Source organism: Sesamum indicum, linkage group LG5 (assembly GCF_000512975.1).
Source record: "Sesamum indicum cultivar Zhongzhi No. 13 linkage group LG5, S_indicum_v1.0, whole genome shotgun sequence".
Classification (NCBI taxonomy): domain Eukaryota; kingdom Viridiplantae; phylum Streptophyta; class Magnoliopsida; order Lamiales; family Pedaliaceae; genus Sesamum; species Sesamum indicum.
The window spans coordinates 4,230,206-4,254,552 of record NC_026149.1 but is presented as its reverse complement, the minus strand read 5'-3'; the positions used below and the strand labels follow the sequence as shown (position 1 = coordinate 4,254,552).

Here is a 24,347-nt window from a genome sequence, read left to right as displayed (position 1 = left end):
AAGATACTGTCCATCGTCACTGAACTTACGAAAAAGTATGTCTGGGCATTCAATGTCAAATATTGTATGACATGGAACTATATTCTCATAAAATCGTCTGGCACAGTGAACCTGGAAGAATCAACAGTTAGATGTCACTGCAATGGTTGAATGGATGTAAAAAAATGATAGAGATCCTACAAAATTCTCAATTTAGTATCTAGAAACACTCTCTATTTGTCTCTGATTTCGCTCAGTAATTTTTACTCTTTTATGTTGGTTTTCTTCTTCCAGGCCTCAAGAATTACTACCCATGCTCTTGTTCAAATTGGTTTTTAACAAAACGCTGAGTCCTCTAGAACTTTAATCAAAATTCACTTCTTGGACACCCAAATCCCAGAGTGGCAATGTAGTAGATTCAGGTTAATCCCAATTTGCCCATCCAACTCTTGCAAAACAATTCTACTAGAACCAATTCTCCAAAACCTGCCAGTAAATTCAACCAAATACCATAACATAAAGCATTTCAAATTGAAAAGCAAAAAGGCAAATTAAGCCCCAAGGAACACCCACCAGTCTCTTCAATCAAAAGAACCGATCTTGGCCAAGCCTACTACTAATCAAACCCGAATTCATCTGCCCATCTCACAATCTCAACTCTAACACACACAGAATAAATCGTCCCCCGCAAAAAGAAAAGAACCAACAAAGTTACACATCAAACATGAGCAAGAACAAAGGAAAAAAGAAACAAAGCCCAGAAAGAAGAAAGCGTACGCTGGTGCCAGGAGCAGGGCTAGAAATCTGGCGCTCGAAGATTCGGGCGGTAACATTATTGCTTCTAAACATCAAGTATATCGATCCCCTCTTCTTCCTCTATATAGTAAATTAAAGTCTTGCGCTTCCTGAAACCATGTGGAGAGAATCCTCTCTCAGTCGTTCATGGCTGGCTGTACTCAGTCTTGCAAGTGGGGGGTTTGGGGAGCTGGGGATGGGGGAATTTGAGTGGAGGGAACACAAAGGGGAAACGACGAGGTGAAGAAGAAAAGAAGATAGAGAGAAGTATATAGAAATTGGAGATTTACGCTTGTACAGTGTATGTAGTCAGCAACAAGACATGAAGCAGCAAGGACAAGAGGCAGCGTTGTACACTTGTAACCACGCAAAAACTATTACGCCGTACTTTCTCAGGGGAAAAATGAAAAACAAAAGGAGTTAGCGATTATTTTGTGTTTGTGTTTTGCGAAAACTCCTCACTCAAAAGTGAAACTATGTCCGGATAAAATCATACTTGATAAGGGTGGTGATCCGGCTAGAAAACTCAGATTCTTTCCAAGCCCGCGATCTGCTCTTCGTATGTATTTTGGGGAGGTTCTCTGCAAACAAGAAACGAACGTCACTTGGCCGGGGGTGGTCCCGGCGGAGGCACTCCGACGCTCAAGTTAGTATGGGTGTATATGTGAAATAACTCTCAAGGTTAATTGCAAACGATAAACTCAAGAAATGGGAAAAAACCTGCCTTGGCTTCCTGCGACCTCATCCCTTATATAGTGATATCAGTGAGCTTATCCGGGTATCCACGTTCAGTATCCTTTATCCGTGAATGGTGTTCAAGTATCCTCATTTTTAGGAGTCAAGTACGCTCATATAACCACCAGGATTTTGGACTCTGGGTCAAAGATCTTCAAATTGTGTTGACTGTTTTACCCGCGTCCGAAGGGCATATTGGTCCTTTATAATATTACTCTCATCATTACTCCCCCACTTTTCGAATGACATCACCCTAGCATTCGAAAAGTCTCGTCCGCCTGCTGAAATGATCTCGGAGCGTTTTCGACCTTACACGTGTCGCTCATCAGTCGCTTCTGCCTCGCATACCTTTTTTTGGGAATACAGATGTCATTTACGGGTAGGCTAACGGTCGAGTTTTGAAACCGCCTTCCTCGTAATATATATACAAATTCCTTTCAAATTGCCCCTTCCTTCCTCTATACTCCTATTGCTGGCCTGAAGAACTTGCTTCTGCAGCCTTCTTCCGGTGTCGCATTTTCCTGTTCGTCCTCGATCTCCCATTCCAGGTACTATGTCTTCTCCTAACCTCTCTGATATAGGATCTAATTCTGCTGCTGTCTCTTCTTCGTCTACCCCCTCTGATATCCTCCTTAGAGACTTAGTACCTTCTAGACGGGGGTCTCGCCCTTCCGCTTCTTTGGTTAGGTCTGAGTCTAACCACGCTCCTGCACCCGAGTACTCCCCCTCTACTTTACCGCAAAACCCCTGGATGGAACTATCTAGTACTGTGAGGCTATCGATTCAAAATATAAGAGAAAAATTTTTTATCCCTTCCAATTATGAAATACTCATTCCTGGCCCTACTGATCGTATGCACCAACCTCCACCTGGTTTCTGTTCGTTTTCCTTACAGCATTTTGAGGCTGGGTTGCGTTTTCCTTTAGCTCCTTGCGTAGCCCATATCTTACGCCGTCTAGACATATGTCCTATGCAACTATCCCCCAATTCGATTCGACATATTATCCTTTTCGTCATCGTTATGCGGGTACATAGGTTTGAGCCAAGTTTTGAAAATTTCTGGTCTTTGTACTCTTTTACCACCTCCGCACGGTCTGGGGATGCCGGCTTTTTCTACTTAACTTCCCGTAAAGAATGTAGATTTCTCGACCCTCTTGCTTCTAATGTTGGCCCTTGGAAAACCAAATTCATCTTTGTCAAAACTCCAATTGGTCGTCCGTGGCCTTTTTCCCTCGATTGGAAGGTAGACAAACCAACCCCCCTGACCGAAGGTGAGGGACTAGATGGGGATCAGATAAGCAACATCACCACCTATCGGTATAACCCGAAGAAGCTTTTAGTAGAAGAAATTCTTTGGCTTGCTCACTTAACACCTGCTCCCCTCCAGGTGGAGGGTTCCTTAGGTGATATAACTTTCCATATTTTGTTCTGTCTTGACTGTCACTTTTTCTCTATTCATCCTCCTATTCTTGTGTGCAGTAAGTATGGTAAGCCAAGCTCGTCTCAATCGTCGACTTCGAGCCCAATTCGAGGCTCGATCTCGTGCTCGGAGTGCCGTACCAGAAACCTCTTCCCATCCTACTCCTGCGGGTTCCTCGACCCCCGATGCAGATGTTCCCCCGCCCACGGGACCCACTCCCATTGAGATAGGTAGCGAGGAAACACCCTCTAGAGGTTTTCGTCAACCTGCCTCCCTTATCCCCTCCTTCAGTGCGAGGTCGCACGACAATCCCTTGCCTGTTGAAGACCTTGCGGAAACATCGAGAAAACGGAAGTCCCGTGGTAAATCTCCCCTTCGTCCCAACTCCATTCGATCACCATCTCAATCTGGCGAGGGGGAGATACCATCCGAAGAAATAAGGCGAGAGGAAGAGAGGGATATGAACGTACTGCGGAGTGTGACAGAATGTTGGAGGACTGCCCGGTTAGACCTACGAAGTGCAGATCATCCTCGAGCTCACCTGGAAGGTGAAAAATGGGTCCCTGACTGGCAGATATCCCCTCGAAGTTCTGTCTTCAAAACCCGATCAGGGCAGGATTCTTGGGAGTTGTATGATGCAAGCTGCCTCCCTATCGATCAAGCTGCTCTTCTACACACACCTTTCACCCGAATGGAGGAGCATTGTGCCCATTCCTTAGTTCAGGTATTTTTTCTTCTTGTATCGATTCTCGTTTCTTTTCCTGCCTCTGACCCTCCTATCTTCTTGCTAGACGGCAAATTTTATTCGAGGTTTAACTCTGAAATGTGCCGGTTTTCGCCAAAACTATCTCCGAGCCGATCATGCTAACCGAGAGCTGAGAGCTCAGATGTCAACTTTTCGATCCAAGGAAGAAGAATGGTTACGGTCGAGGTCGTCGATGGAAGCCCGCCTTAAGGAGTTAGAGACTCAAATGGCTTCTGAGATCGAGAAAGCGACAGCTCTTGGGGAAAAGAGGGGATTCGAAGCTGGTCATGCTGCGGGGAAGATTGCGGGAACTCTTGAAGGTCGCGAATCCTTCCTCCAATCTGAGGAATATACACAGAAAATTCGCGAAGCTCGCCTTAGTGGCGTTCGGGACTTCTTAAAAACCTCGACCTTTGACACGGCCGTAGAAGTTAAAGCAGCCGACTATCTGATGCAAGGGTTTGACCGGTGTAAGTCTCAAACGACTGTTCTACACGGCTTCGCCCCTGGTTTTGATACTTCGCGTCTGAATCCTTGTCTTGATGCCAACCTTCAACCTTTACCTGATGAAGACGACTCCCCCACTACTGAGGATGAATTTTCTGTTTTGTTAGACGAGATAGAAAAGATGTAAATCTTTGTGAACTCTGCCGTATGTAATTTCCCTTTCTCTACTCGTATGATATCGATCTTTCACAGATTCAGTGTAACGTTTCTATTTCGTTGCTTTATATAGAAGATTTTGCTCACAAATTTCATGAACAAAAGAAAAAGAACTTTCATTAGCCTTTTCCAGGCTGTATTAACAAAAGAAAAAGAACTTCCATTAGCCTTTCCCAGGCTGTATTCTAACCTTTCACAGGTTATAAGACCTATCGGTCTTTTACAGAGTATATGCTTTGTAATCTTTCACAGATTAGTCTACCTCAAAGCTAACATTTTCGAGCTAACGTGCCTTTCTCAGGCTTTCCTTTCAAGGAACTTTCAAACATAGAATTTCTTGAGATTCTGTATGTTCCATGGCCTGGGTACTTCGCTGCCGTGAGCGTCTTGCAGCTTGTATGTCCCTTTTCCGACGATCTCAACAACCTTGAAAGGCCCTTCCCAGTTGGGGTCGAGTTTTCCCACATGCTTCGAAACTTCCACTTTCCTTAATACCATATCTCCAACCTGTAACGACCTGGGTTTCACGCATCTATTATGACCTTTCAGCATTAAGCTCTTATGGTGCAACATCCTGATTCTTGCTGCCTCTCTTTTTTCTTCCAGTATGTCCAGGTCGAATGCTCGCTGTCCTCCATTTGTCTGTGGATCGAAGTTTGCAATCCTTTGCGATTCTTCTCCTATCTCTGCAGGAATTACAGCTTCAGAACCATAAACTAAAGAAAATGGGGTCTCACCTGTTGAGCTTCTAGGGGTTGTTCTATAAGCCCATAGTACTCCTGGGAGTTCCTCGCTCCATTCTGTCTTCGATCTCAGCCTGGCTTTTAGATGCTGTAATATGGTTCTATTTGTGACCTCCGTTTGACCATTCGATTGGGGATGTCCGACCGCCGTGAAATTTTGCTGTATCTTCAGTTCCTGTAGCCACGCCGTTATTTTCCTTCCTTGAAATTGGGTTCCATTATCGGATATCAGCACCCGAGGTATCCCAAATCTGCAGATTATGTTCTTCCATATAAAATTTATTGCTTCCTTTTCCGTGATTTTTGAGACCGCTTCTGCCTCCACCCATTTTGAAAAGTATTCCACAGCGACTATGACAAACTTCTTCTGAGCTCGAGCTGGAGGAAAAGGCCCCATTATGTCTATACCCCATTGATCGAATGGGCATGTGATTGGAACTGGGGTCATCGGTACCGCATGGGTGTGGATTTGTGAAGCAAACTTCTGGCACTTCTCACATCTGCGTACAAACTCCTTGCAGTCTTTCATCATTGTGGGCCAGAAGTATCCCTGTCGGGTTACTTTCTGGGCTAAGGATCTGGCTCCCGAATGATTTCCGCAGTTCCCTTCATGGATTTCCTGTAGAACATACCTGGCTTGGGCGTCCTCTAAGCATTTGAGGAGGGGTCCTTCAATTGTTCTTTTATACAATTGGGTCCCTATTAAGGTAAACCTTGGAGCTTTGAACTTAATGCGTCTTGCCTGCCCCGCATCAGTAGGCAAGATCCCTTCCCTCAGGTATGTCGATATATCTTCTATCCACAGACATCTTGGAGTCACTACATGGGTTTCGATCACTTCTGAGATCGCGGATCGCTCCTTTACCATCACCGTGATTTTTCTGTCCTTTATTCCTGCTAGCGTAGCCCCCAATTTTGATAACGTATCGGCTCTTTCATTCTCGCTCCTGGGGATTTGCTGGATATTGCATTTGGAGAATTTCTGCATCCTCTCCTTTGCTTTCTTCAGATAATCTGCCATAGATCTTTCTTTAGTTTCATATATTCCCTCCACCTGCATAGCGACTAGCTGCGAGTCAGTGTAAACTTCGAGAATATGTGCTCCAGCTTCCAATGCTAATTCCAAACCTAGGAGTAAGGCTTCGTATTCAGCTTCATTATTCGTAACGGGAAAAGACAGCCGAACAGCGACCTCGATCTCCATGCCTCCTGGTCCTTCGATCAATATTCCTGCTCCGCCATTGTTTGCATTGGAGGATCCATCCACATGCAACATCCATGTTTCTGTACATTTTTGAGCACTAGATATCTCCACCATGAAATCCGCCACTACCTGAGCTTTTTCTGCCGTTCGAGCCTGATAAGTGATGTCGAATTCTCCCAATTCGACCGCCCATTTTATCATTCTACCCGAAGCCTCTGGTCGAGTAAGAATGTTTCGGAGTGGATGATTAGTTCTTACCACTATTCGATGCGATTGAAAGTATGGCCTTAGCTTCCTGGCCGTCACCACAACCGCCAATGCTAACTTTTCGATCTCCGCATATCTAGTTTCTGCTCCTTGCAACATCTTACTCACATAATACACCGGGTTCTGAACCTTTCCCTCTTCTTTTGTCAATACCGAACTAACCGCATCATTAGAAACAGCCAAGTAAAGATATAACACATCCCCTTCTCTAGGGTTCGCCAAGAGAGGCGGCGATCTCAAATAAATTTTTAACTCTTGAAAAGCTTGCTCGCATTCCTCGGTCCACTTAAACCCTTTTACTTTCCTCAATATTTTAAAGAAATGTAAATTGCGATCTGCCGACCTAGAAATGAAGCGATTAAGAGAAGCAATTCTACCTGTCAACTTTTGAACTTCTTTGATGGATGTAGGAGACTTCAGATTCAGTATGGCTTCTATCTTTTCTGGGTTAGCCTCAATACCACGTTCGCTAACCATGTATCCGAGAAATTTGCCTCCATCTACACCGAATGTACATTTGCTGGGATTTAGCTTCATCCCATGTTCTCTCATGATCGCAAAGGCTGCCTTCAAATGCTCCAAATGTTCCTCTGGGTGTTGACTTTTAACCAGCATATCATCCACATACACCTCCATGGTTTTTCCTATCTGCTGAGCAAACATCTTGTTAACCAACCTTTGATACGTTGCCCCTGCATTTTTCAATCCAAAAGGCATAACATTATAACAATAAATCCCACGGTCAGTTACAAAGGAGGTTTTTATTCGATCTTCGGGTGCCATAAAAATCTGATGATATCCCTGATACGCATCCATCATGGAAAATGTCCTATATCCAGCCGTCGAATCGACTAGGATATCAATCCTCGGTAATGGGTAGGGGTCTTTCGGACATGCCTTGTTGAGATCCGTAAAGTCTGTACACATTCTCCACTTACCGCCTGGTTTCGGCACCACGACCACATTAGCCAACCAATCCGTGTACTGTACCTCGGACACATACCCTGCTTTAAGCAATTTATTTACCTCTCCTTCAATGATCGCGTTTTTCTCGGCTCCAAAGGTTCGCTTCTTCTGTTGGACAGGTCGCATGGATGGGTCCGCATTTAGTCTATGTACCATCACCTCCGGGTTTATACCCCGAAAATCGGACGGGTCCCATGCAAACATATCCACATTACACCTTAGAAAAGTAACCATCGCTCCTTCGAACTGCCCCAAGTTGGTTCCTATCTTGGTGACCTTGGTCGGGTCTCCCTGTATCAACTCCACTTCTTTCTGGTCAACTGGTTCTATCCTCCCTGCTTTCAGTGTCTGCCAGTCTTCTTTCTTCATACTCTGAGGCTTTCTTTTCTTTTCTGATAAATTATAACACCTTTTGGCTTCGATCTGATCGCACACGACCTCCCCTATCCCCGATATAGTGGGGAACTTCATCTTGAGGTGATACGTTGATACCACCGCCCTGAAAGAGTTAAGCCCAGGTCTCCCCAGGATAACATTGTAAGCAAAAGGCATATCAACAACTAAAAATTTTACCATCAACGTTTTGCGTTTTGGTTCTTCTCCCAAAGATACAGGTAACTCCACTGTCCCAAGTGATGCGACCTCGCTTCCCCCAAATCCTACCAAGGGAATATTTACTGGTTCCAACCTTATATTATCAAGTCCCATCTTATTCAACACTTCCTTAAATATTATATCTGCTGAACTCCCGTTATCTATCAGAACCTTGTGGACTGTAAAATTTGCTATGTCCATTCGTATCACCATTGGATCATTATCTGTCACGATCCTGGTCCCAGCATCCTGATCTCCGAACACGATCTCAGGGTTGCTTGTCGTGTGTACCCCTTGCCTACGCCGCTCCCACCTAGTCTCCCTCTCAAATTTTCTTCTAGCTCTTCTCGACCATCCCTCTGATCCCCCAGCAATGGTGTGGATGACGCCTTTCACAGGCGCATTCTCCGCCATCGTCTGGTTCCTTCGATCTTCTGCCCAATTTGATCTATGATCTCTACTTCTCGATCTGCCTCTGCGATCATGTCTTCTTTCAAAATTATGGGGATTATGTCTCCGAAAATACCCTTGTCGCACCAATCGCTCTATCTCATCTTTCAGTTGATAGCACTCTTCGGTATCATGCCCTCTCTCTCGATGAAACCGGCAGTACTTGTTCGAGTTTCTTTTGGCTGGAGTAACCCTTGTATGCTTCGGCCACATCAATATCTTATCCTTTTCTACCATCATGAGAGCTTTGGCCCTGGTCATATTTAAAGGAGTGTACCTGCTATATTTCGGCTGGTAGGGTGGCTCCTTCTCCCTCTCCTTTTTTGGTCGCACATCCCGATCTCTAGCGAATCTTCCATCTCTTGCCCGTTCTGTGGCAACTCTCCACTCCTCATCCTTCATGGCATTCATCTCTTCTTCATCAATATATTTTTGTGCCATTGCCATCAACTGCTCTGTATCGACGGGCGGGTCCCGTGCTAAAGCCGAGGCAAAGACTCCTTTTTTCAATCCATGGATTAAGATACTCGTCATCATGTCTATCCTAAGATCCTGCACCTCCAACGTTTCATTATTAAAACGTCCCATGAAGTTTTTCAGGCTCTCACTCTCTCCTTGACGGATGGTAAATAAATGCGTGGCCGATCTCTTCTGCTTTTTCTTGGAAGCAAAATGGAATGCGAATTTCTGCACCAGATGTTCATATGACTCTATACTACCCGGTGGCAAGTTCATAAACCATTCCTGGGCTTTTCCTGTCAATGTAGTAACGAACAGTTTAGCCATTATGGAATTGGCCTGCCCGTATAAGTTCATTACCATGTCAAAGGCTGCTATATGTTCTTGTGGATCCCGGGTTCCATCATATTTTGGGAGGTCCGGCATCCTAAAACCGGGATTCACCGTTTCAATGAGGATCTGATTGGCAAAAGGTGAATTCCGGTGATGTGCCACTATCTCTCCTCTTTTTTTAAGTTCATCAATTTGCTTTCCCAGCACAGCAATTTGTTTACTAACATTATCTACCTCTGCTCGAGAGATAGCGGGTCCTCTGGGACGACTTGGAGCCCTGCTACTGGACCCTGCATCTGAGGGCAAGGGACCCTTCCGGTTCGCTCCCGGACGGCTCATTCCTTCATTATCTCGGGCATCTTCTCCTTCTTGAAACAGCCTTTTCCCTGCCACTTCTCTTTCTAACGGAGTTGCCGTTCTCCGCTCGTAAGCCACCAGGGCTTTTCTCCCTGCCTCTTCCATCATCTGCTGCAGTTCCCGCCGTGTCAATTGTACCGTTCCCTCTCGACCGGCCACGGGTGTATCCATTTCCTGTCGGGATAGATGGACAATTGGTGTTGAGTCTCCTGCCGGAGTTTCCATTTCTCGACTGTATTCTTATCCGTCACCTGACGTTCCCACAGACGGCGCCAAATGATCCGGCTAGAAAACTCAGATTCTTTCCAAGCCCGCGATCTGCTCTTCGTATGTATTTTGGGGAGGTTCTCTGCAAACAAGAAACGAACGTCACTTGGCCGGGGGTGGTCCCGGCGGAGGCACTCCGACGCTCAAGTTAGTATGGGTGTATATGTGAAATAACTCTCAAGGTTAATTGCAAACGATAAACTCAAGAAATGGGAAAAAACCTGCCTTGGCTTCCTGCGACCTCATCCCTTATATAGTGATATCAGTGAGCTTATCCGGGTATCCACGTTCAGTATCCTTTATCCGTGAATGGTGTTCAAGTATCCTCATTTTTAGGAGTCAAGTACGCTCATATAACCACCAGGATTTTGGACTCTGGGTCAAAGATCTTCAAATTGTGTTGACTGTTTTACCCGCGTCCGAAGGGCATATTGGTCCTTTATAATATTACTCTCATCAGGTGGATTCAATCTTAATTTATTATTACTAGTCGTTGTACCACGATGTTTGTACCACGATGTTCTAATGTCCGTATGCATTTATATTATTATTAAAAAAAACTCATAGCATTGTATTAACTTTTAAATATTTAAATATAGCAATTTTAATATTTTTAATAGATTCAATAAATTATTCCATAAGTTCGGACACAATGTAATTATGTATTATTTTTAGATATTTTTGCACACACATTGCTTGTGATTTGTGCCACTAATATAATAAATAATTTTTCACGTTTTAAAATATATTATAAATAAAAATAATATATATGATCCAACACGTCACACATCACATTTCAAAAAATCGAAAAAAATTAATTTAAGAAGTATAACAAAAAAAAAATTGATATAATAGTATCACAAATTGTTATATGTGAGTGAAAATCAACTTTCCTTTCTATATTAGTTACTACTTATATCTATATTACATATTAAGGGACAACACTTTTTTTTGCGTTTCTTCCTTTTTTAATATTTAATTTTTTTTAATTTTCATCTAACTTCCCACCCCTATTATCTTTTGGTAGTTTTTTTTTTTAAAAAAAAAAATCATTCTTCTTTTTGTCACTAATTTTTTTTTAAAATTTAATATTAACTTATTATTTTGTATGCATTTTATTAAATAATAAATATTCTATTTTAAATAATATTTATAAAAATTACACATATATAGGGTGTTCCACAAATTATTAATTATATATTAAGGAAGAGTACATTTTTCGTGTCTCTAATGGCCTTCGGCTAATAGATAACTAATTCATCAACTTTTTAAATTTTATATTAACTCATAAGCTAATTTTCTTTTCTTTTTTTTTAATTTTTTTGTAATATAATATTTTAGTTTATATATTTTACTTTTATTTATAATATATTTTAAAATATAAAATATTATTTATTATATGAATGCATGAACTGCATACCACAACGCTAGTCTAGTCTGTACTACATATTTTGGGAGAGTACAATATTGGTGTCTTCCTCCTTTTTTGGTTTGACTTTTTCTTTTCTCTTTTTTCCCCACTTACTAATTTCAATATTCTTCCACTGTCTACACGTGGTAAAAACTATTTTTTTTAATATTTGTTATTTTTAGTTAATATTTTTTTCCTCTTTCTCCTACTCCAAATATCCTCTTTCAAAATTATTTTTTTGTTATCGTAATCGTTCCAAATTACATTTTTCCATATTTAATTATTTAGATTTTTTTAAAATTTTTAGACATATGCATCAAATATGCCACGTAAAACTAATATTTAATTAAGTTTTTTATTTATTCATCAAAGTTCTCACTCCTCCACTATTGATAGTTACTTCTTATTTTTAATTTTCTTACATCTCTTTTTGGCACAATTTTCTTATATATTGAATATTAATTTATTATTTTGTATATACTAGATTAAAATAATAAATATTTTAGTTTAAATAATATAATATAATTTTTAGGATATGCCACAAATTATTAGTGAGAAATGATTGTCCATTGGTAACCCTTTAGGTTTTGGATAAGATTTTGACAATTTATCCAATCTTGAAGTTGTGATAGTATAATTCAGCTATATTCAGACAATTAATAAAAACCCTGCAATCTCGTCAAAATTACAACTCTTGATGGATTTTCATTGGAATTGTTGACATGAATTTTGATTTTGCAAAAATAAATTAAGAGACAAGAAATATTGGAAAAAAAAATGAAATTTTATAATCTTAAATAAAAAGTTTAATAATATTTGAGAATGAAGATTATCTCCCGATTTTTTGCTTTAAATGTCATCCAAAAGTTTGGACGAACTTTGATCCGATTAGTTGATCCAAAATAAAAGAATAACTTCATATGCTATATTGGATTAATCGATCGAAATGCATAAGACTCAAATTTGATACGGACACTTATTGATGATACGTAAAGCCCAAATTTGTCATAAACTTTAATTAATTATCAACCAATTTATTTGATTTTTTAATTGGTAAATTATTCTAAAATATTAATGGAAATAGTAATAAAAGCTGGAAAATGAAAATAAAATTATAAAAACAAGATAATTGTGTTTCCCTAATGGAATGTTAAGATCGAAGCAATGTTTCATTTTATTTTCGTTGTCATTTTTCAATTTTTCAAACATAAATGTATTTTAGTTTTTCTTTTACTAATTTATATCTTAAAATGAGAATGTATATATTTTAATTCATGTAGTTGTGTCTTATATTATTTCCGACGTAATATGGACTTGTTTCTGTTTTTCTATTCAAAACATAAATAAAACTATATAAATAGGGGTAATTAATAATGAGTTTTTCTAGTCAAAATATAACTCTAAAAAATCGCAATTTTTGGAAATGTCACTCTTTTCAAAATTAATATGATTAACATTATTAAATTTATCACATATTAAAAATATAAAAAGTGTATTATATTTTTCGTATAATTAAATTTTGATATCATAAAATTGGAGGGGATTAGAATTTCCCAAAGTATATATTGCCGTGGGAAGAAAGATTTTTCGTTCAATTTCGTAGGTTGAAAATTTCATTTTCCTTTTGTGGCCTATTCTTCATGTACAACTCCTCAACCTATTTTACAGCATATTTTCACGGAATATCACATATTTCCACTCCCTCCCACGGCTATAAATACCAAAGCATTTCATCATAATACACAGCACAGTGCACCAATAATCAGTAGAATAATCAGAAGGTGAGAAATAATTATGCTTACAACTCATCACTTTTTTCCCTTTCTTTCCCTTTGCGGAAATGCTTATTTTGATTGGATCGGGTCAGACCCTGAATCAATTACTACATTTATTATGCGAATATCTAGTCATACGACAAGTGTGTCATTCTTGACGAGTGTGATTGGTTTGGTTGATCAATTAAATTTGATTTGCATGGTGCATGAATTACTTGTTATTAACCGTTTCCATTTGTTTGACATGCTATGTACTCAGGTGCGTGCGTGAATAAGCCACGAGACTAAAACGAGGAAGTCAAATAAGTGAGTACGTAGCACTCCTGAATTGATCAATATGACTCCTCGTTGCACGTTGGCCATCTTCTTCTTGCTCGTTTTCATCCGACACATAGATGGATCGGGCTTTTGTTGCAACTTGGGCACGCAGACGACGCACCTGCTTGACCCTAGTATAACTGTGCAGTTAATGAAAGATAATGGATTTGAAAAAGTGAAACTCTTTGAATCTGATGGCACCTATCTGGAAGCTCTTGCGGGGTCGAAACTCCAGGTCATGGTTGGAGTCCCTAATTACTTGTTGTCAACCATGGCGACTAAACCTGAAGCAGCGGAAGAATATGTTGCCAACAATGTTACCCACTGGAGATCCAAGGATGTTGACATAAGGTACCTGCCTTATCTTTCAAACACATAAATGGAAACTTGTATATTGAATGACGTAATCCATGTTTATATATCAGATACGTTGCTGTTGGGAACGAACCATTGCTCAAGTCGTACGGTGGAAATTTCACAAATTATACCTTTCCGGCACTCCAGAACATCCAAGGAGCCTTAGAGAAGGCGGGTTTAGGCAAAACCGTGAAGGCCACAATTCCATTCAATGCCGACATTTTCTTCTCCCCTACCGGCAGCCCTTCTGGTGGAATTTTTAGACCTGATATTGAAGATCTCATGGTTTCGATAGTCAAATACATGAGCGACCACGGATGCCCCATCACCGTCAATATCTACCCTTTCATCGCACTTTACTACGATCCCAATTTCCCAATCGACTACGGGTTCTTTGATGGCGGCGTCGCACCTCTTGTCGATGGCAAGTATACTTACACCAATGCTTTGGATGCAAACTACGACACCCTGGTCGTGGCCCTGGAGAAAAATGGATACGGATCATTGCCAATCATCATCGGGGAAATTGGATGGCCGTCAGATGGAAATCCCAATGCCAATGCCTCCCTAGCCCAGAGGTTCTACCAGGGACTTGTCAAGCGCGTCCGGGCCGACGTCGGCACCCCCCGACGATCAACCGCCCCGGATATTTACATGTTCTCCCTGATTGATGAAGATGCAAAGAGCATTGCCCCTGGACCTTTCGAGCCTCACTGGGGAATCTTTAACATCGACGGGTCCATGAAGTTCACCCTGGATTTGGGCGAGGGGAAGAACCTGACGGGGGCGAAGGGTGTCAAGTATCTTGAGAAGCAATGGTGCGTTGTGTCGCCTGATGCAAATGTGAACGACGAGAAGTTTGCCGCGGCAATCACCGAGGCCTGCAGCCATGCGGATTGCACGGCTCTCACTCCGGGCTCATCGTGCGGGAGCTTGGACCTTAAGGGCAACGCTTCCTTCGCATTCAACATGTATTTCCAGACAAACGACCAGAAGAGCGGGAGCTGTGAGAAATTCCAGCCATACTCGACGATCACGAAAACGGATCCCAGCGCCGGAACATGCAAGTACCCGATCATGTTCGAGACGGAATATCGAGGAAGCGAACAAGGACACGTGCAACACGGACAAGGGTCGGGATCGGGATCGGGATCAGGATCGGGATCGAATTCATCGGCTGGAAAGATCAATTCCGGTGTTCTTGGGGCAGTGATGCTGGCCATGATCATGGTTTTCGGCTATCTGAATTGAGTTGGGAACGGCAATGAACTTGTGCGATTTGCTATATTAATCGCTTTAATTTGTCTAGTGCATTTAGTGTTTTTTCTTTTAACCGATTAATTTTAGTGATTTAATTTTTGATAAGGAAATATAAATTCTTTTTGTTTTTTCTAATAAATCATAGAGTTCAGTTCCAGCATGTTTAATTTCGTTTGAATTTGGGATATTTTTCATTAATTAACATGACAACGACAATCATTTCATATTTTGTATTTCAGGTAGATAATTGATTTTTGTATTCTCTATCTATATATATAATAAATGTCATATGGTGTATCTCTAGGAATGACTACTAAAATGGCGAAAATAATTGTGTGAATAATGAACATAAAATAAATTAAAATTATTTTAATCACTAAACTTAGAAAAATGAGTGAGATTTTTGGATGAAATAATTAGTGGTGCACTTATCTAAATTTTAAAAAAAATGAAATTATATTCTTAAGTGGTAAATTAAATGGGAAATATTTATTAAGTATTGTTTTACATTAAAATGAAATCCAAATTGAAACACTAGCTAATTCATCCAAAAAAAAGAAAAGAAAAATAATAGTGAATCTTTTAGACAAAGATAAATAATTATAAACTTATCTAATGTAATAAAAATTAAAAAAATACGTGGCAAAATAAAATTCAAATAGACTATCCACGTATGTGCATACATAACATTTACTTGGCAGATGAGTTACGCCTTCTTTTAGGGCAGCTAGCAACCTCTTCTAGTGAGAAGTAAGGGTGGCAGCGGGGCAGGTATAGGGTGGATTCAGATCTAAAACATATCGGGATGGACTTTTTTTTTCTCTTTTTTTAAAGTAAATTACAGCAGGCTCTCTTCCCTAAAATTTGTTATATATAATTATAAATATTCTATTGTTGTTTTAAAAATTATAAATACCCCATGAAAATTAATAGTCGTCTAACAAATACCCTTGTGACAGCACATTGTAAGAGGGATATTTATTAAACAGCCGTTAATTTCAAAGATATTTATAATTTATCAATAATAAAAAAATATTTGTAATTATAACAAATTTTAGGAGAGATATCGTAGTATACTTTTTTTAATGTTACATGTTGAAATAAAATTTGGAGAAATGGAACCAAAAGAAAACAAGAAAATGAAAAGGCTTAGATATATAACAATCACAAATAGAAGATTAAATTAAGAGCTTCTACAACAGAATCCTATTTTCTGCAAAGCTAAATTAGAGAATTTTGCAGCAGAATCCTATTTTCTGCATAATATGTCTGCAGTGGAATTCTTTGCCGTAGTAAGTGATTTTGCTGCACGGATTAAGGGCAATTTTGGTCCTTTAATTTGAGGCAATTATCATTTTAGTCTCGTAATTTATTAGGACTTCATTTTAATTCTTTATAACTTAAAAAAACTCAATTTTTGGTACACAATTGGTTGGAAATTTGCCTCAGTCATCGGAAAAAATCACATGGCCTTCACGTGACTTTTTAAATTGGGGGTTTCATTTTTATTGGTTTAAAAAGTCACATGGCCTAATGGATTAAAGGCAATTTTAGTCACCTAATTTCAAGCAATTCTCATTTTAGTCCCGTAACTTACTAGAGTTCCATTTTAGTCCTCTGTAACTTAAAAAAGCTCAATTTTGATATACGTTTTTATTTCCACGTCGTCGCCACGTGAGCATCTTCAACCAATAAAAACGAAACCCTCAATTTAAAAAGTCACGTGAGTGTCACGTAACTTTTTCCGGGGACTAAGGCAATTTTCCTTAAAATATGTACCAAAATTGAGTTTTTTTAAGTTATAAAGGAATAAAATGGAACTCTAGTAAGTTACGGAACTAAAACGAAAATTGCCTGAAATTAGGGGACTAAAATTATCTTTAATCCTTTATTGCACTAGTCTTGGCCATAAATTGGGTAGGAAATATATAATAAATTAGTAAAAGAAATATATATATATACCAAGAATTGTACCGGGCAAGTCTTTATGAACTCGAAATCCATCCTGGCTTCGGCATCATGTACATATAGCAACTAGTTGTCGAAGTACACTCAAATTATGCGCAGAATTTAATTTTTATTATATTTATTAACATAAAAGCGAAGAAAAGTAAAGTAAACACATATCAAAATTAATAATTTCTTAAATAATTTTGAGTACTTTTAAATGTGAGTCCATATAATATTATTGATAGAATAAATAGTATGGATTAGGGAAAAGTATTAGTTTAGTCCGCTAAGTATGTCTAATTTTAATTTTAATCTGATAACTATGTCCATTTTTATTTTGGTTTAGTTACTTATGAAATTGCTTATTTTTAATCCTTTGGCAGATTTTCGGATAATTTTACCCCTATGAGTGCATATGGACTAAAATTGCCTTTCAAAAGTTGCATGAAGGGTAAAACTGTCCAAAAATCTGCTAGATGACTAAAAGTAAGCAATTTCGTAAGTTACTGGACCTAAACAAAAATAGATATAGTTATCGAATTAAAATTAAAATTAGACATACTTAGCGGACTAAAATAATACTTTTCCCTATGAATTATCATTTTACGTAAAAATAAGGATGTCTCCAAGTATTTTAGTAAATATACATATTGTCAATTAAATGTAATTATTCTCATTCCCTCATATTTAATAAATAGTATTAGTAATAAGGATTACTCAATATGTATGAAAGAATAAATATTATTTTTACAAACTAAATACATATCATCACAAAAAATAATTTAAAATGCATATTTTAGTTTGTGACTAACAAATTTGTGCTTTATACAGATTTTTAGCAATGTTTCTTTCATTTTTTGTAAATCATTTTGGACTTTGAAATGAGTCAACTTTAGTGATTTCTTCAGGTCTACAAAAGTTCCTTACTACGCCACAATAATTAGACAAGAAAAAGATTTGCGACCACAAAAAAAGGAAAAGGAAAGAAAATCTGATTTCTTTCATAGTTCAGTGCCGCATTAAATTGCCGTGGGCAACTTTCTTTGTCTGGGAACTCGAAATCACCCTTTAATGGAGCACATCAATTTCGTTTTTATATAATATAAAAAATTCTTGTTCGAAAAAGTTGATGAATTTGATTCATACATATGGGCTATTGATCAATCCCACTTCAACTCTTTTTCTACATATCATTGGATTCAGATTTCCGGTGCTGCGCTCTCCGTTGCTGGACCGAGGGCCGATGTTTGAATTAACCCGGCATGATAAAGAGGCGTTCTTTGTTGGGATTTACATCCAACATTGATTCTGTCAGCCGATTCCGACAATCAGGGGGTTGTTTTATGACGGCGGCGGCGGCGTCAAGTTTTACCGGCGGACAAAGGGATTTGCAGATGTTGCTTTCATCCAATGCCTCTTCGTCATCAGCCGTTGATTATTTCAGCACCGGAAAGTTTTTGAGTAATGGGTTCAGGCTGAAAGGGTCCTGCTCTGAAAATTACGGCAACATTTTGCGGAATGATAATGGTTTCAAGAATGATCGATGTAATAGCATTGTACTGCAGAAAGCGAAGGATTATGGGCCGTGGCTTCCGCAGTTGCTGCGTGTTTCTGAGGAGTTATTGGGGTGAAGGATCAGCTAAAGAGGAGTGTTAATGTCGAAGGTGATGCGAATAGAGGAAGTTCTAATGGAGTTCCAAATCAGTTCTTGTCCCAGAAAATCATGGTTGCGGTTGATGTTGATGAGGGTATTTGATTTTATTTCGTAGTTTGAGGTTCATGGATTCTTGATTATTTTTGGTTCGAGTGTTTATAGTGTACTATGAGGAAAGTAACTTGCATTGCCTATAGATAGTGTTTGATGACAATTGTTTCTCCTAGGAGTTGATATATATGCATAGTCAATAGGTGTTGGCTGTGAGTAATCCATTCCATAAACGCTCTGGTTATTGTGTGAGCTGCAAAGTATTTCTTATGTCGTATCTTTTTGTGATGCGTATGCTCATGTTCTTCATCCTTATCTTTTTCATTTTGATGCTAATATGAGTAAACATAGGCAGAAACTAGTCCTCATGAGCCTATAACATCTTATTACTCCATAGACGACAAGACATAATTACCGAGTAGGAAATGACCAGTATTGGGGCTAAAAGATGCCCTTTACCGTATTTGGGATAATTGTATTTGATTTTGTAAATATATCCCTGGTGTTGTCCTATGCTTTTACGTGACCATCCCGTGATAATTGTTACTTCCTGGCTTTTCCCAAGCTCAAATTGTTTTGAGGACTCTGACAACTTCAGCCTTCCTAGTTTGAAGACTCATCCGAGCCTACTTCCTGTTGTCTGAACCAGAATTTCCTAGATTTGAAGAGCTGAATTTCTGCTGATTTGATGATTTCGCCAGCATATATAAAGTTGTTTATATTTTATAGGATTAATTTTTATCCTACGAAATACAAAATATTACCATATTTATCCTATAAAACTAAATATACTAAGCTTGTAAATTATGAGACCAAAAATGCACCGTATTATATGGAACAAAAAATACAATTCTTCTTAACATAAACAAACAGGCTGTAATGACTTGCTTGAATGTCATTTAATAATGGTTGACCTAAAGGCTAGCCATAAGTTGAAATAGGTGATAACTACCAAGTTCAACAATATAAAGACGGGACGACGAGGTTTGGAGCCAGGCCCCTACCTTCAAAGATGTTAGAATCCCAAGTACTTGTTGATTCATTGATAAATTCCGTAGTTTGATTCTTGGAATTTAATGGTAATTAGATATAAATATTTGATGTTGATAATTACTATATATCGATATAATTATATTTATCAGTAATTCGGATGATGACGTGAGTTGATTGTGAATCTAAGTTGGAGTTGTCTTTAATCGATTCAAAACCATTATAAAATAATAACAGAATCTCAAAATTAAATGTGTAATTGATAACAAGTCCTTTTTAGTACCCCAATTATCAAACATTTAGTCAAAATTGTTGTGAGCTTCATACTTAATCATATGACAAATTCATTAATGTTGAGAGGGAAAAATATAAATATTGCAGTGAGAAGTATTCAATTCAAATTCAATTGGGTGATTCAGATATCTTTAATATATAATTGATTTGGATAGGACATAAACATTGAGGATGCCCTAACAGCCCTTTCCAAGAATTTAATGTTTTCTTGCAACTTGCATCAAGTATTTGTCTTTTCCAAATTTTGTACATAGTATTTCATTTATATTTATTACTTCATATTGTCTTTGAAATGATGAATTTTTTTGAATACTTGTGTGGATTTCAAATTTTTCGATTTTCATTGCCCCTCTATTTTGTAAAATATTGATAAAATTCAAATTCATTTAATTATAATCAATTAGAGGTCTTTTTCTGAATTCTTTCATCGAATTCAGATCCTTCTATTCAAATGCAGCAAAAAAAAATTTTTATTTTAATAACGATTGATGCATTCGTTCAGCCTCTACGAAGTGAGCGATACGAAATTTCTCATATAAGAAATTCCGTAATGATTCCTTATAAATTATTTGCAATTTTTTTTTTAAAAAAAAAAAACCCCTTAAGAGTTGTACTAACCACAATTAACTATGTGGAAACCAATTCTCCAAGAGTCAAAATCAAGATATCCTTAGTTATAAGTCAATTTCCCTAAAGTCTTGTCCTATTTTTAATATTCCTCTTTTATTTAAAAATAATGTTCTAAATAATGGGAGATAAGAAAAGAGTGATAGAAATTTGCATACAAATTTAATATCTACCAAAATAAAAGGCATTGATGATATGCCAATAAAAAGAACATTTCATTTTTTCTTAAGTTACTTAAGTAAAAATTGTACTAATTTCTAGTTGGTATATGTTTGGTCAGAATGATTGGATTCGGCATGATGAAATTGATCCATTATTTTTTTTTTTTATTTTGTACATTACAGAGTTCGATATCCCACATAATAACACAGTCTTATATTTGATTGAATAAATTATGAAATATGATAATATTAGAACAAACAATACGGGTAACATTTCTAAAGTTAGTTCCGTCTGTCAATGCTTTCATCATTTATTGAAGTAATATAATTTAAAATAATGTTTGTAAATTTTTTTTTATTATCTTTTGTTCAAATTCATAAAAGACAAGAAAAAAACTTAATCTTATTTAATTTTCATGGAATGCCATTTCCAATCCGTGGGATAACAATTTCATGTATCTCATGGAAAAAATTAAAATCATGCTCTAAATAATTTTGTCCAAAAACTCGGCGAAGACAAGAGCAGAAAAGAAGACATTAATGCATTTTGTCTTCTTGTGTACAGTTTATGGGCATTTAGTGAAAAAAAAAAAAAGAAATATCCCGAATATCATTATCACTTGAAGAAAAATTACAATTTTAATGGCTATACTAAAGTCGTGGTAAATAATCATAATTGATTATGGTAAGATAAAATCGATCTAAAAATATAGCATATCCAGCATAAAAAATATATTTTTGATATGATTTTGAGTCAAACAAAATAATATTTTAGACATACACGCAATCGTCATGATTAACGACTGCTTACTATAACTATTTATTTAAACTATATTAAATATTATAATTCTTCTAGCGAGCATGGACTGTCCTTATGTGAAGATCTAAAATCGAGTACAATATCTACGCTGGCTCCAAGCAATTCAACTAAAGAAGTGATTATGCGCCATAGAAATTTATAATGCATGGATGCGAACACAAAAATGAAAATAAGCACCCGATACAGACACGACAACATGAAAAATTTTAAAAAGTTAGAATCCGACATGACGCTGCCACGTACATATATTCTCAGCTTTTTATAAAATAATAAAAATAAACATGTTGGAAAGTGAAAAGAGCAACAAAGGATGGAGAAGTGACAAGAGAGTGGATATCATACAAAGCGTGAGAGGCCATTATTGGATAAGCATGGGACCTTCCTAGCTAGCTCAATGAACACCGATTTGTCACATTTTTTTTCTTTTTTTATTTTTTTTTTGTCAGTTTCTCCCAAGTGAGGCAAGCAAGTGAAAATAAGAGTATATTATATTCATACTTTCTAAAATTAAATGAATATTTATGTAATAAAAAATTACAAACTATATCTTTTAAATATGAATGTAATTTTTTTACTTTTGAGTATAATTAATAAAATAATTTAATTGGTATTCAAATTTTGTAAGAGTCACTAAAATAATATTCATTATTTATTTATTTAATTGGCCATTGCACCTCTAAATTTCCTAAAATACAAAATGAGGAAACTTAACTGTCATGTACGAACATTGAATTTCAACATAATCTATACTATATATTAAAGGATAGTAACTTTTTCGCGTCGTTCTTATTTGTGATATGCTAATTTTTTTCTTTTTATTTTTTTAAATTTTTTTTCCATCCACTAACTTTCACTTATTCCTCACTATCTATAAGTAGTAAAATCTATTTTTTATACAATTATTTATTTTTAGTTAATATTTTTTCTCTTTGTCCTACTCCAAATATTCTCTTTCAAATTTTTTTTTTTTGTAATAATTATCTTTATGTTATCATTTTTTCTATAAAAACAATAATAAATAATATTTAATTGCTTTAAATTTTTGTGCACGTACTTCGAATGAGCCACATACAATTAGTAATATATAATAAATAGAAACTAATTGTGGAAACACATGAATTTGTATATATAATTTAAAATTTTATTATATTAATTTAATTAATTAATTAGATTTCTCCGTAAATATCCCTCATACACAGTAGGCTAATTATTTAGATGATTTTTCCAATATATATATATAAAAACTATAACAAATGCTTTGATCAGTAACAGTAATTTTATGATGAACACTATAGCTTTCAAGAAGTACATCAGCCTAGTGGCTGAAGCCCTATTGCTCCACTTGAATGTGTGAGTTTGAATATCATTGAAAACACAGATATAGTTCACTATTTTATGTGAGTATATTATGAATGGATGTAATTGGCTCGTAATATTTGATTTAGTAAAAATTGAGCTCATCGTATCTAGTGTACTGATGGGCTTCTAGAGACCAAATAAGGCAAGCTCGTGACGAGTTTTATTGAATGGATATATCTTGAAGGTTAAGCCTTTGGTTATTTTTTGTTCGGCTTAATTTTTAAATTATTGCAACGAGTTTAGGATTTTCTCAACTTAGCTAGATATTTTTTTAAGATAAAATTGTAATGCTCATACAAGATCATAATAAAAAATCTCACACAACAGATATCAATTTCATCCCACTAACATTTTCTCCAATCAAATTTTTTGTTGCAAACATCATTTCATTTTCTGTTTCATTCAACATCCACACATCATGTATAACATAATATCATCTTCACACGCATAATATATTAAATTGAATTAAAAAAATAAAATAGAGTTTGCAACCAAGAAAATCAAACATTTTGTGTATTACCTTCAAAATTGAAAGAACAAAAACTAAAAAAACAAATCATTCCATTCCACCCCTTTAAACAGGCAGTAGAATTATTTTTTTTGTTTCACGTGGGAGATTTTTTCTCAATAATGGCCCACCCTTCCCGTGTCTTATAAATTGGACAGACGATTGTACAATTTTGCAAGAAATCTTACTACATCGGCTTCTACATTGGTACCGACGAAGCCCACATACCACTCCTCTGCATTGGTCTATTTTCCCGGAAGCCATGGAAAATGTGCAGCCACGAAAGTACAAAACCAAGCCAAAAATCTTCCTCCTGACAGCATTCGCATCTCTGCTGGTGGTGGCCGTTATATCCATCGCAGTTGTCCAATCCCACAAGAATCACCCCAACCACGGTGGAGATGCGGTGGTCAAGACCACCTGCGCCGCCACATTGTACCCGAAACTGTGTGTTTCCACCATCAATGCGGCAGCCACGGCGGCCTCGGTCGCCATAAAGAGCAGCAAGGACGTCCTAATCACTGCTCTGAACTACACCATCTCCACTGTGGAGAGAAACTACTTCACCGTGAAGAAACTCGTGCGCAGCCGCAAGTCGCTGACGACCCGCGAGAAGGGCGCGCTCCATGACTGCCTGGAAATGATCGACGACACGCTGGATGAGCTCCGGCGGAGCGCCGCCGAACTGAAAGATTTCGGGTTCAAGAACTACTCTTTGGCCGATCATAAAGAGAATCTGATGATCCTTTTGAGCGCGGCGCAGACGAATCAGGAGTCTTGCCTCGATGGGTTCTCCCACGATAAAGCTGATAAGGTGGTCCGCCGGGCTCTGGTC

The 24,347-nt window shown here is 37.6% G+C and overlaps 2 protein-coding genes and 1 pseudogene across 2 annotated transcripts; 2 read left to right on the top strand and 1 right to left on the bottom strand.

The window, feature by feature from the left end:
* LOC105162011 lies at positions 4,659-9,935 on the bottom strand. The gene has a single exon (XM_011079909.1). It carries the CDS (start codon positions 9,933-9,935, stop codon positions 4,659-4,661), a length of 5,277 nt encoding a protein of 1,758 aa, XP_011078211.1.
* On the top strand, positions 13,139-15,164 carry LOC105161972 (glucan endo-1,3-beta-glucosidase 5). The gene is made up of 3 exons (XM_011079859.2): positions 13,139-13,169; positions 13,423-13,832; positions 13,907-15,164. The coding sequence occupies exons 2-3, from the start codon at positions 13,501-13,503 to the stop codon at positions 15,087-15,089; spliced, it is 1,515 nt and encodes a 504-aa protein (XP_011078161.1). The 5' UTR covers positions 13,139-13,169; positions 13,423-13,500; the 3' UTR covers positions 15,090-15,164.
* Positions 23,698-24,347, top strand: part of LOC105161971 — a 4,167-nt pseudogene continuing 3,517 nt past the window's right edge.